Source organism: Exserohilum turcica (assembly GCF_000359705.1).
Source record: "Exserohilum turcica Et28A unplaced genomic scaffold SETTUscaffold_22, whole genome shotgun sequence".
Lineage (NCBI taxonomy): Eukaryota > Fungi > Ascomycota > Dothideomycetes > Pleosporales > Pleosporaceae > Exserohilum > Exserohilum turcicum.
The window spans coordinates 320,003-331,995 of NW_007360048.1; the positions used below are offsets into that span (position 1 = coordinate 320,003).

An 11,993-nucleotide genomic window follows, 5' to 3' on the forward strand; every position below is an offset into this window, starting at 1 on the left:
ATAGTTTTCGGACAAAAACAAAAGCCCCGGCTCGCATCCTTGCCCGCGCATATTTCGAGAATCTCTATCGAATGCCCATCGCCTTCGAACATCCTCATCTCTCCGCGACCCTAGATGATACCCGACGTCTCGCTACAAAGCGCCACAAGCACTGCGCCCAAGCTCGTCAAGCTGAACACCAATCATGGCTGATTCCGACTACGATTTCGAGGACGACGTGTCCGACGACGACTATGTTGGCGCCAAAGGCAGCACGTCCAACACGCGCGCACAGTCTACGGCAGCTAGCAAGAGGCGAAAGGTTGAGGTGCCTGAGAAGGAGGCACCACAGCGAAAGGCATGGGAGACGGAATACTCGCGAACCGTGGAGAAGACGATACAGCCGGCAGAAGACAGCAATCTGGGACAGAGCGTACAAGAGCGCGAAGAGGAACGCAAGCGCAAGCGATTACGCAAAGATACAAAGCCCTTTCAGCGAGGCATAATAAGACATGTTGTACTGGTGCTTGATCTCTCAGAAGCAATGCTCGAGAAAGACATGCGGCCGAACCGCTTCATCACCATGGTCAACTACACACAAGATTACATTCGCGAGTTCTTTGAGCAGAACCCAATCTCCCAAATGAGCGTCCTCGGCATGCACGACGGCGTGTGCATACGAATCTCGGAGCTTTCGGGCAACCCGGCAGAGCACGTCGCTGCAGTACAGGGTCTGAGGAGTAAGGATGATGGCAAGGAGCCCAAGGGCTCGCCGAGTCTGCAGAACGCACTCGAGTTGGCGAGGGCGACACTATACCACACGCCCAGCCACGGTACGCGAGAGGTCATTGTTGTCTTTGGCAGCCTGTTGAGTCTGGACCCTGGCGACATCCACCAGTCGGTCAAGGCATGTGTGAGGGACCGGGTACGCGTCAGTATAATAGGCATGGGCGCACGCCTCAAGATATGCACCGAGATTGTCAAGCGGACCAATGCAGGCGACGAGTCCGAATACACCATCGCTACAGACCAAGAGATGCTTAAGGAGCTGCTTCTAGCCACCACGACGCCGCCTGTCATCCGACAGCCTCTGCCTGCAACCACGGCTGCATCCACACCATCAGCGCAATCCTCGGAATCAGCAGCGGCACTGATGATGATGGGCTTCCCCTCGCGTGTAGTCGAAGACCAGTTGACCATGTGCGCGTGTCACGGCAACTTGACAATGGGCGGGTATACGTGCTCTCGATGCAGTGCAAAAGTGTGCTCCCTGCCCATCACCTGCCCCTCGTGCCAACTGACGCTTCTCCTCTCTACGCACCTGGCACGCTCCTATCATCATCTCTTTCCTCTCCGCAACTGGGCCACCGTCTCCTGGTCGCGCGCCCGTGAGGTGGGCAGCAGGCAGTGCGTTGGCTGCTTAGCCGACTTTGCTGCCCCGCCGAGCATCAGCAAAGAGAAGGGTGAGGCTGCACAAGGGGGTGAAACCAACGGCGCAAAGAGGAATGACGACGACAGCGAAGAGCAAAAGGCGAGTGAAAGTGGCCGATATGAATGCCGGGCTTGCGAGAGCCATTTTTGCATTGATTGCGACATGTTTGCGCACATGGTGCTGCACAATTGCCCGGGATGTCTGGGAAGACTGGATGCCGAGGCGGCGGCCACGAGCAATGGTGATGTGGAGATGAGTGGCTGAAGTATACCACGTCCCGGGCTTACTGCGGACGCAGAGGATGGACAGTGAGCAATTGGCTACAGAGATGATAGACTGTAAGAAATACCCACGCGCTCGAGGCGCAAAGTTTAGATTTGATCCTAGCCATGCTCTGTTTTGGTCGTCTGTTCTCGTTGGCATTCTCCAGTGTTGATGTAGTTCAACAGTATGGTGGGGAGGTGCTGCATGGCATTGGGGGAAAAAGGTTCATCCCCTTCTCAAGCCAAAGTATTGACGCGCGGTCCCGTGAGCACGACTATCAAACGACGCGGGACGCGCCAAAGCCAAATGCCGAAGGTCGACCCCGCGTACGTGGGGCAACTGGTCCCTCGGAGCGGATACTAGCCAACGCGCCATTATGCGGCGATGATTGTTCATAAGCACGCTGGGGCCCGGGCTAGGTGCACTCTCTGATGTTCACCTTGCCCTCGAGAGTTCTTGTTGAGTGCGCCCGCATTGCTTCCAAGCCAGTGCTCACATCTCGCGTTACAGCTGCTCCTTGGCTTAGAGGCTCATACCCAAGGCCGGTCCAGTCTTACTTTGGTACAGGGAGAAGAAGCATGGCGGCATTCAAACGATTGATTCGGTTCGAGGATGCCGAGGGCAAGACGGTGTATGGGGATTTGGAAAAGGAGGTGCCTACGAGGGAAATCGAAGGCAGTACTGTCGAGGTACTGGAGGGCGATGTGAAGAGTGGCTTCAACAAGGCCGGCAGCAAGGCCAAGGTTGCCAAAGTATGTCAATGGAATGGCAACGCATGGGGAGAGGAGCAGACAACTAATGGAGCCGTGTAGCTGCTGAGCCCGTTACCCACTACCAACATTGTCCTCTGCGTTGGACTCAACTACCGCAAGCACGCCGAAGAATGCAACGTACGCAGTCTCTTGTCCATGGGCCCATTATCTCCCTCTGTCTAACCATGGTCATGTTGTAGTTTCCAATTCCACAGAATCCAGCCATCTTCATGAAGCCCAGCGACGCACTGGCAGGACCGCTAGACGATATTCCCATCCATGCGTCGTGCCAGTCGCAACTCGACTACGAAGGCGAACTCACCATTGTCGTGGGCCGCGACTGCAAAAACGTGGCTGCGGCCGACTATGCCTCGTACGTTCTCGGGTACACGGTGGGCAACGATGTGTCTGCGCGAAACCACCAAATTCCCGCCGGCGTATCCGGAGGGCAGTTCGGGTACGCAAAGTCATTTGACAAGTTCTGTCCCATTGGGCCTTGCATTGCTAGCACCGAAATCATTCCCGATCCGCAGAAGCTGCGGTACTGGACCAAGGTCAACGGGGAGAAGAGACAGGAGACGGGGACGGACGATATGATTTTCAACGTGGGGCAGATTATCGAGCATTTGAGCCGCGGGACAACGTTGCGGGCGGGCACGGTGATTCTGACGGGAACGCCGAGTGGAGTGGGGCTTTTCATGGAGCCCAAAGGGTTTTTGAAGGATGGCGATGAGGTGGAGATTTACGTCGAGGGGATTGGGAGTCTGGTGAACCGGATGAAGTTTGAGTAGTTTACCCACATACATGCACGCATAGACACATTAGGTAAGACCTGACATAGCGAGCAGCAAATCGAGGACAAAACTTGTCCGTTTACTGGGCTTACTTTGGCGAGAACAAAAGGAGAAAGAGGATTACTCGTCGTGAGTACATGTTGGAGTCCATGAGTCCAGCTACGCCACGTGGGCTGCGGATAAGACAGGCGTGACGCACTTGAGTAACTTAAGTGGAACCAGAGTCTAGACTGGGAAGCTGTGTATGCTGAGGGTGATGATGATGATGATGATGATGCTCCACGTGATGGGGGGGGGGTAATGTAGTATGTTGGTGCAAGGCTCGAGGCGTTTCCTTTTGCATCTGATAGTCTTGTGACGGAGTATGATACATGGGCATGTTTTACAGATGCATAGGCCAGGAACAGAAAACGGACACTGCAGACGAGAGGCGGCCTAGCAGGGGAATGTTTTAGATGCAAGTTCTGGCGGGGGTGGATGGATGGACTTGATACTTTTCAGCCACGCTTGACTACGTATGCATCATGTGGTGGGCGGTGGTGAAGCTTGGGGATGGCTCGCCGCGGAGCGTGATTGGACATGGCGGTGGTGTATAGAGACGGGGCGACATGGGAGTGGAGAGACGATGGAGTTGAGCAGAGTTGTTGAGAACATGGATGGGGGAGCGAGAAGGGAAGCTCATATCTCGGGACGTGATGATGGGCGTGTAGTGCATGACCAGGGCTTGGCCGAAAGGGGCAAGGCGTGGCGGCTGATAGGCTGGGAATGTGGGGGGGGGGGCAGCGTGTCACATGCCACACCTTTGTTTCTGGCAAGAGCCATGTGAATGCGTGTTGGAGGTGTCGGCTGAGCTGCGAGGCGTGTCATCTGTACGCTGGGCTGGATGCATGGGAGAGGCAGAGGGAGGCCGTGTATACTATTGCTACTACTACCAACGTTGCCATTCCTCGTCCTGCTACCATTCAGAATTACTACTACTACTACTCTACTACTACTACTACTACTCTACTACTACTACTACTACTCTACTACTACTACTACTACTCTACTACTACTACTACTACTACTCTACTACTACTACTACTACTACTACTACTACTACTACTACTACTACTACTACTACTCTATTACTACTACTACTACTACTCTATTACTACTATAATGAACATGACTACTATGCCCAGGCAGCAAAGGACTCGGATCGCAGACTTGGCATTTTTTTCTCTCTCTCCAGGCACGCCCACCCCGTAATGCTGGGCAGAAACAACAGTTGCTGGACAGGACTTGGTCTTCTTCTTCTTCTTCTTCTTCTTCTTATTATCATCATGCCAGGCTGGGCGGGCGTGCGGGTAGGGCCTAGGGCTAGTGCCAGTAGTGCCAGTAGTGCGCGTAGTGCGAGTGGGGAAGCTGCCATGGGGGCCAGGGCGGCGCTGATTGGGCGGCGGGGGGGGGGGGGGCTGGCCAGGTTTCGGTTCGCTTCTTAGTGACCCCTTCCCTTCTCCATAGATAGCGCCGCCGCCCTCCCCCGTGACCATCTTCCTCGTGCACTCGCCGCCTACCTTGGACTCGTGATCCCAAGGTTGCTTGTTCCGTCGACGTCCATCCTCAGCACGCCCGCCTGAAAATATACAAGGTAAGACGCGTCCCTGCCCTGCTCTGCCCTGCTCTGCTCTGCGCTGCCCTGCGCTGCTCTGCTCCCCCCCGCCCTCGTCGTCCAGCGCGCCCTGCTGTTGCTTCCTGTCCACTCGCTGCTGCCGCCCGCCAAAAGTCCGAGGGGCCCGTCTTCCATCTCACGAGGGGATCACGTTACCTCGCGCAGTCTACCGTCGCTGCGAGAGACGCACCTGGTGAGTTGGACCGCCCCATGGTCGCTTTCCTCGACTCGTAGCCACCCACCGCGCATCCGCCGCCGCCCTCTCGCCGCCACCGCCGCCGCCGCCGCCGCCGCTGCTGCACTCGCCATCGCCATCGCCGTCGCCATCGCCCGCCCGCCCGCCGTGTCGTGTTGGTGAGCGCCTCTCTCCCCTTCGCTCGCCCGCCCTCCGCATCCCGCCACCAGCCCAGATGGAGACGCGCATCCACGGCGGCAACCATGCACGACGCACGACGCCCTTTGTGCTCCTCCCCATTGCACCATGAGACGGCCCTCTTTTGAGCAGTGACAGCTCCGTCTCACACTAACGCCAACCGCCATGCACCCAATCGCCTGCGCCCGCCCACCTGGTCGCACTGCTTTCCACCTCCTCACCTGCCTGCGCCCGTGCTAATGTTTGTCGAACCCAGACTTCTGTATGCCGCTGCCAAGTGCATGATTGCTACGCCCGCTGCTGCTTAGCCCTACCCGTGAACTGGTGGGCAAAGCGCCTGCCACTCTGTTCCCCGCCTCGGTGCTCTGCGCCCGCGCCCGCGCCTCACGCTTGGAGCGCGTCTGTCCTGCTTCGCTCTCCGCCCACCCACCCTCATATCCGTTCCCCTCCCCTCCCCTCCCCCCGCCCTCGTCACTCGCCCGCCACGCCAGCTCCCTCGTCGCCGCACACAGCGCCGCATCGCCGTCTCTCGTCGCGTCTGCCTGCTGTTGGCGCATCTCGCTCCGACCCCGACAACCCGGCCACCCACGCGCCGCAATCCTGCCTTGACCTCACCATCCTTTGATACCCCAGCCACCTCCCTCATCCCCAACCTTCCTGTCAGAACAAAAAAAAAATGGCTGATACTGCCGGTTATCCTACCGACAGCAAGCTGGATCCCCACAACAGCGTCCACACCAACAAGCGAAAGCGCGACACGCGCGACCAAGGCATCAACCGGCCCGCACCCCACAACTCAAACAGCGACCTAACGGATCAAGCCACGGCTTCGTTTCTGGCCGCGCACAACGCTGCCGACGACGACATGCAGCAGCAATTCGATGTGCACCACAACAATGGCACCAACACGGCGAGTGTTGGCGACACTGCTGCCGCTGCCCTTGCCTACCACCAAATGACGGTGCCGCAAGCGACGGAGCTCCAGTTCCAGCCGCAAAACTCGGCCGACGGTTCCTTCAGCATGGGCGACCACAACCAACAACAAACGGGCATGCAGGATTTCAGCCTCGAGGCTCTCAAGGCCGCGACACAAACGGGCCGTCCAGGCCAAGCAGCACCCAGCGACTCGCCACCACAAAGCGCCACCCACAAGCCCCAGGTTGGCACAGAAGAGTGGCACAAGGTGCGGAGGGACAACCACAAGGAGGGTAAGTTGCGCACGTCTTCGCGCCCCCCAAATCACCGTGACTGACGTGACTACAGTCGAACGCCGCCGCCGCGAAACAATCAACGAGGGTATCAACGAACTCGCCAAAATCGTGCCGGGCTGCGAAAAGAACAAGGGCTCAATCCTCCAGCGCGCCGTCCAATTCATCACGCAGCTCAAAGAGAACGAGCAGCAAAATATCGAAAAGTGGACGCTTGAGAAACTTCTGACGGAGCAAGCCATCACGGAGCTCAGCGCCAGCTGTGACAAGTTCAAGGCGGAATGCCAGCGCGCATGGGACGAGTGCCAAATCTACAAGCGCGCATGCGAAAACAATGGCATTCTGCCCGACGAAATCAAGGAGCGTCAAGAAAACGGCGAGCAAACTGGGGCGAACCCCTTGTAGAGTCTGGGCTTTGTTTGCTCGGCCAGCAGGCCGGGCCAGTTTTTTTGGACACGATGCTGACGAAGTTTTGCTGCTCTGCGGGATATACACTTGTGCTTCTTTTCCATGGGGGCGTCGGATCACCCTGCTTTCTTTCATCTGCACTCGTCGTGGTGATGGATGCTTACTTTCGGCTCGGCGTACGGGGCATGCAAGTATCGCTCGCTCGGCCACACGGGCTGTTGTTTTCCTTGTCTGCATCAGGCGGTCATTATCGCGGTGCGGGTCTAGGTCTTTGTGTCTATGTGCAGGATATGGCGGCTTTTTTCTCCTCTTAGGTTTTTCTTGTGTGTTTATTTCCCTTGACCTGGTTAGCGATATAATCTACAGCCAGACGAGCTATTATCGTATGACGCACACTTTTCCATGGCGCTCTTGATCGAGGCCTTTGCGCCGTCGTGGCCATGGTCGTGTCGGCCAGAAGCGTGAGTCGCGCTTAGCGGAAGCGCATCCCACCCCACCTGCATCCCACACCGACCGCGACTCACCTTCTCCAACCGTCATCACACGTTGCTTCATGCTCCCCTCACCACCTGGCCAGACAGCCATGCACCGCACGTAAAACCGCTCCCCCACATGTGGCGGGCACAGCACACGCACCATACGGCCTACCCACGCACAGCCCAAACACCTGTCGCAAACGACCATGGCGAACCACGACGTACCCAGCGAGCCACCAATTGTCCCGCCAGTCGTGGATGAAGCTGAACTGATTGGCAACACAAGCGCGGATTTCCCCGTCATCGAGGCCGAGCCCGAAGAAGAGCTTGATCTGCCCCTCGATACTGCGGAACAGCAGCGACTCCTGCTCCAACAGGACGAGGACCAACCCCAGGCTGGTCCTCCTCTGCCACTCCCTGCACGCCCCGGCCTACAGCGAGGCAATTCGGTTCCTACACCCGCGCCGCACCTTCCTCCCCCCGCGCCGCCTGGCCCGCCTCCAGACACTCCCCAGAACGACTCGCTTTCGCTGGCGCAGTTGCAGCATCTGGTCAGGGGCATACCCAAAGTCGAGCCCGCGCCGTATGCCTTCACCTATGACGATGCCTCGTCTTTCAAGGAAGAGCTGGAGGAGTGGTTCTCGTATGCGGTCGAGGAGCAGGCGATGCTGCTCAAGACACAGGCGTCGTATGCACTGGAATGGAGCGCATTCCACGGGCTGAGCGACGCAGCGAATGGCGAGGACGGCTTGGACTGGGCAGCAGCAGCATTCTCTCAACGCAAAGATTTTGTGCAGAAAATGCTGGGTGGGCTGAAAGAGAACGATTTCTTTTCACGGCTGAAGAAGCTCGAGGCATTGGTCTACGTGCTTCTTGGGTGCTGGTACGAGACAGCGGGCTTGACTGAAGCAGCGGCGGATAGCAGCGAGACAACATCGGGGCAGGAGCCGAGCGCGGGCCAGACGCGCAGCACAGCACATCAAAGGTCAGGGAGGCAGGCTGCGCTCATCAGGCGCAATGTGCACCTAGTCGCCGAGTGCAACGGTGTCCAGAGCCTTGTGGACATGCTCGATGCCTCGTTCAGGAAAGCATGCGGGGTGGACGCAGTAGCCGAAGTGCAGCGCGACTCAAAAGAAGCAGAGCGCCGCGAGATTTGGTGCGCAATGACCGCCGTCTACGTCATATTAGAGGTTGCGCGCGACGAGGACAAGTCTGGAAATGGCATCGGGCTCCGAAGTGCTATTCTCGATCTGAAAAAACCTGGTCTGCTAGTCGTATTGGTCGAGCTCATTGCAAAGCTGAGGTGGGATGAATCCATCAATCTGCCACTATGCAAGATATCTTTGCTACTATGGAAGACAATGCTGGTGACCTTTGGCGGTCTCGCAGAGGTCAACAAAGTCAAGGAAATGTTTCGAGACACGAATCTCGGGGCAGAAGATGATAAAGGGCAGCCGCTCATCACTGCCTCGCCGCTTGACTACCACCTCTTCCGACAAGAAATCAGCTCAAAGTACCCAGCGTATAACCCGCCACTTCCGCTCTTCCCCCTTGAGCCCGAAAATAACTCGATATTACCTCCGCTTAAGAATCACCCCAACAAGGTAGCTGGTAACCACGTCTTTGGCTCTGGGCTTGGGGATCCAAATGGCAACGTTACTTCTATTATGCATCAACCGGTTCATATCGCGACCCCTGCCCCATCGCCCCCTCCTTCGCCTGCAGGCCCGGGTGGCAAGGGCGGTAAAAAGCAAAACTACCAGACGAACCAGATGTTTCCTTTTCTGTACCCACCGCTTGACGAATCGAGCAACAAGTTGGGCGGTAAAGGCTCGACTGACTTGCAAGATCTCCTGGTTGGACGCAAATGGGAGGGCTCAGACATACCTACATCCATCATGGAAGCTGCAGAGCTCTTTGCGAAACGCATGAAGGCTACACGTGCGATGAAGCAGCTGTGGGAAGAACGTGTCGCTTTTATGAAATACGAGAGAGGCTGGACTGGCCCTGACGACCACCCTGATGTTGAAGAGCTATCACTTGAACCCAAGCAAAACGAGCCAAAGAAGGAATCCCTTGCTCGTGGGAGTTTTGAGGAGCGACTGCAGCTGGTAGAAGAATTCTACGTGAGTCTATCCAAGACTTTCCTCGTACTCTGGACTGACGTTTGTACAGCGTGTTGCATTACCGAACCTGCAGTCGCTGATCATCGTGCTGATAAAAGCAATTCTCGCACATGTAACAGCGCTAGTGACACAGTCAAGCGGTGCCAATGGCCTCCAGAGTGGGTTCCAGTTCCAGGACAGCCAGAACGGCACGACGGCCGAGCGACCTGATATGAACGGCCTCAATGGCCACGGTGCTGCGTTGGCCACAAATGAAGAGCTAGATGCTATGCGGACCCAGGAAGTGCTTGACAAAGCGGTCACTGGTACCCTGATTCTGATTCTGAAGTGGTTCAAGGTGTCTCATATTTTGAAGTTTGAGTACATTACTCAATTGCTTGTTGATTCAAGCTACGTTCCTCTCATCTTGAAGTTGCTGCAGCTCCAAGAAGTCGAGAAGATTGTCAACTTCAAGAGTGAGCAGGAAGAGCTCAACTTTTTCAACTTTTGTTGGTCGCATTCGAGAAATGCGTCGGAGGAAAACAGCAACGCACGGTACGAGGGAGACAAGCACGAGGAAGAATCCGACGAAGACGATGCGGCACCACCTCCGATCCGGCGGTCGAGGCTTGATTCAAACGAGTCGGGTGTTGAGCCAGCACTTTCATCGACTCAGTTGCAGCCTCCGGAGGTAGACGAGCTCGGCTTCCCGACCAACGAATTGCCAAAAGAGCCAATCACCAATTTCTCGTGGCGTGCATTCTTCACGTCGATCAACTACCTGCGCATCATGCAAAAGATATGCAAGGACAAAGCACATCGCAACCTGATGCTTGTGTCATACAAGTCGTCGCAGTTTCTCCGGAAGAGTCTCAAGGTACCGCAACCAGAGTTGCGCCTGTATACACTCAAGCTCTTCAAGAACCAAGTTCCGTACTGCGGTCGTAAGTGGCGACAGTCCAATATGCGTGTCATCACGGCTGTGTACCTGCACTGCAGGCCAGAACTCCGAGATGACTGGTTAGCGGGAAGCGACGTGGACGCTGAGGTGGATGAAAGCGTGCCTCTGGAGCAGGCGTTGCGATCGCTGACACACTGGCACAACCTCAAGCGGTACCCCGAGAGTTTGGGCGCCAAGCCTGGCGTCCTTGAAGAAGAGCAGGACTTTTTCCGCAACGAGCTCGAAAAGATGGATTGGGGCGACGAGGGCCTTAATGAAGGCGAGATGGAACAAAATTGGCCGGAGCTTCAGGTTGAGGGTTGGTGAGCATCTTGCACGCCGTATCCCCTCTTTTGCCGTAGCAATGGCTTGCAGATTCCTATCGTCTGATATCCAGGTAGGATGTTGCGTTGATGCTTCACGTAGGTGATGCCGACCGAGAGCAGGCGCTCAGGCGCCCCAAACATCAGCTGCATGGCTGCCGACCAGGCGTTGGTGAGCAGAAGCAGGCAAAAGGGATAGTTGGGCGCCCGGCTCCGAGACGAATGGCAGGAACTTGGCCTGGTGCACGCACAGCAAAGACTGGCCATGGACGGAATATCCATGTGGAGCTCGAGGCGCTCATCAATGCGTCGGCGGAGCAAGACAGCGACGGGGACGATGGTGGCGAAGCAGATGGAGCTGGAGCAAGAAACAGCAGTGGGAGCGAAGGCGAGCTCTCTCTACTCGCTGCACCCCGACACAAGAAGGGGGACAGAGAGGCCGGGCCTAGGCGCAGGGCGAACAGCGAAGGAAGTGCTCATAAGTCAGAATAAGAGTGGAGGATGTGCGTACGCTATGTAGCAGCGTGGCCATGAGCGAATGGGAAGAGGGGCATGTTTAGTGTGGACGTGGCTGAGCGTCGGCGTTTGAAAGGGCGCTGTCCGCCGCGAGTCGGAGCCAATACATGAGTATGTACTAGAAAGCGAGTGTTCAAACACGTATCCAAACCATGGCATTCCGGTGGCGGCGGTTAAACAACCTACTGATAATTTGTTATTTAACCTACCAATAAGAGCTACTAAGCTAGACTTAGGCATGGCGAGCTTAGCTAAAACATTAGTAGTAACGTGTTCCACCAGTCATCCGGCCACACCAGTCATCCGGCCACCCCACCAAACTTGACCTAACCCTCTACACAACAACAGCTATGACGCGACAACAACGCTCTCTATCGCCTCAAAGGCAAGGTAGACTTTGTCTTGCATCTCAATCAATTCAAAGACATCAAATTAAGAGTCAACGTAAAGCTGCTCAGCTATTTAATGTTCCTCGTTCAACGCTTTATGACCGCCTTTAAGGTAGACAACCTCAAGCTACTGCTAACGCTAGAAAAAGAAAGCTACTACCTATTGAAGAGCAGTCTCTCGTACAATGGATCCTAGACCTTGACCGGCGCGGTTTTCCGCCCCATATTATCGATGTGCGACGAATGGCAGACGCTCTACTCGCTGCGCGCGGCCAAGATCCACCTCCACCACCTGTTGGCAAGAACTGGGTGTCGCGCTTTGTCCAGAGCCAGCCAGAGCTCCAGACAAAGTGGACTAGGAGATTTAATAGTCAGCGCGC

General features: G+C 56.2%; 3 protein-coding genes across 3 annotated transcripts; all 3 read left to right on the forward strand.

Moving 5' to 3' along the window:
• Positions 1 to 69: 69 nt before the first annotated feature.
• SETTUDRAFT_177539 (uncharacterized protein) lies at positions 70 to 3,269 on the forward strand. The gene is made up of 6 exons (XM_008028164.1): positions 70 to 647; positions 764 to 904; positions 978 to 1,652; positions 2,243 to 2,427; positions 2,488 to 2,565; positions 2,628 to 3,269. Exons 1-6 carry the CDS (start codon positions 185 to 187, stop codon positions 3,216 to 3,218), a joined length of 2,133 nt encoding a protein of 710 aa, XP_008026355.1. The 5' UTR covers positions 70 to 184; the 3' UTR covers positions 3,219 to 3,269.
• Positions 3,270 to 5,920: 2,651 nt separating this feature from the next.
• On the forward strand, positions 5,921 to 7,250 carry SETTUDRAFT_151606 (uncharacterized protein). Its single transcript, XM_008028165.1, has 2 exons — positions 5,921 to 6,456; positions 6,512 to 7,250. Exons 1-2 carry the CDS (start codon positions 5,925 to 5,927, stop codon positions 6,859 to 6,861), a joined length of 882 nt encoding a protein of 293 aa, XP_008026356.1. The 5' UTR covers positions 5,921 to 5,924; the 3' UTR covers positions 6,862 to 7,250.
• A 296-nt stretch (positions 7,251 to 7,546) lies between these two features.
• On the forward strand, positions 7,547 to 10,712 carry SETTUDRAFT_161574 (uncharacterized protein; the record flags this gene model as incomplete). Its single annotated transcript, XM_008028166.1, has 2 exons — positions 7,547 to 9,466; positions 9,516 to 10,712. The coding sequence occupies 2 exons, from the start codon at positions 7,547 to 7,549 to the stop codon at positions 10,710 to 10,712; spliced, it is 3,117 nt and encodes a 1,038-aa protein (XP_008026357.1).
• Between the last annotated feature and the right edge of the window lie 1,281 nt (positions 10,713 to 11,993).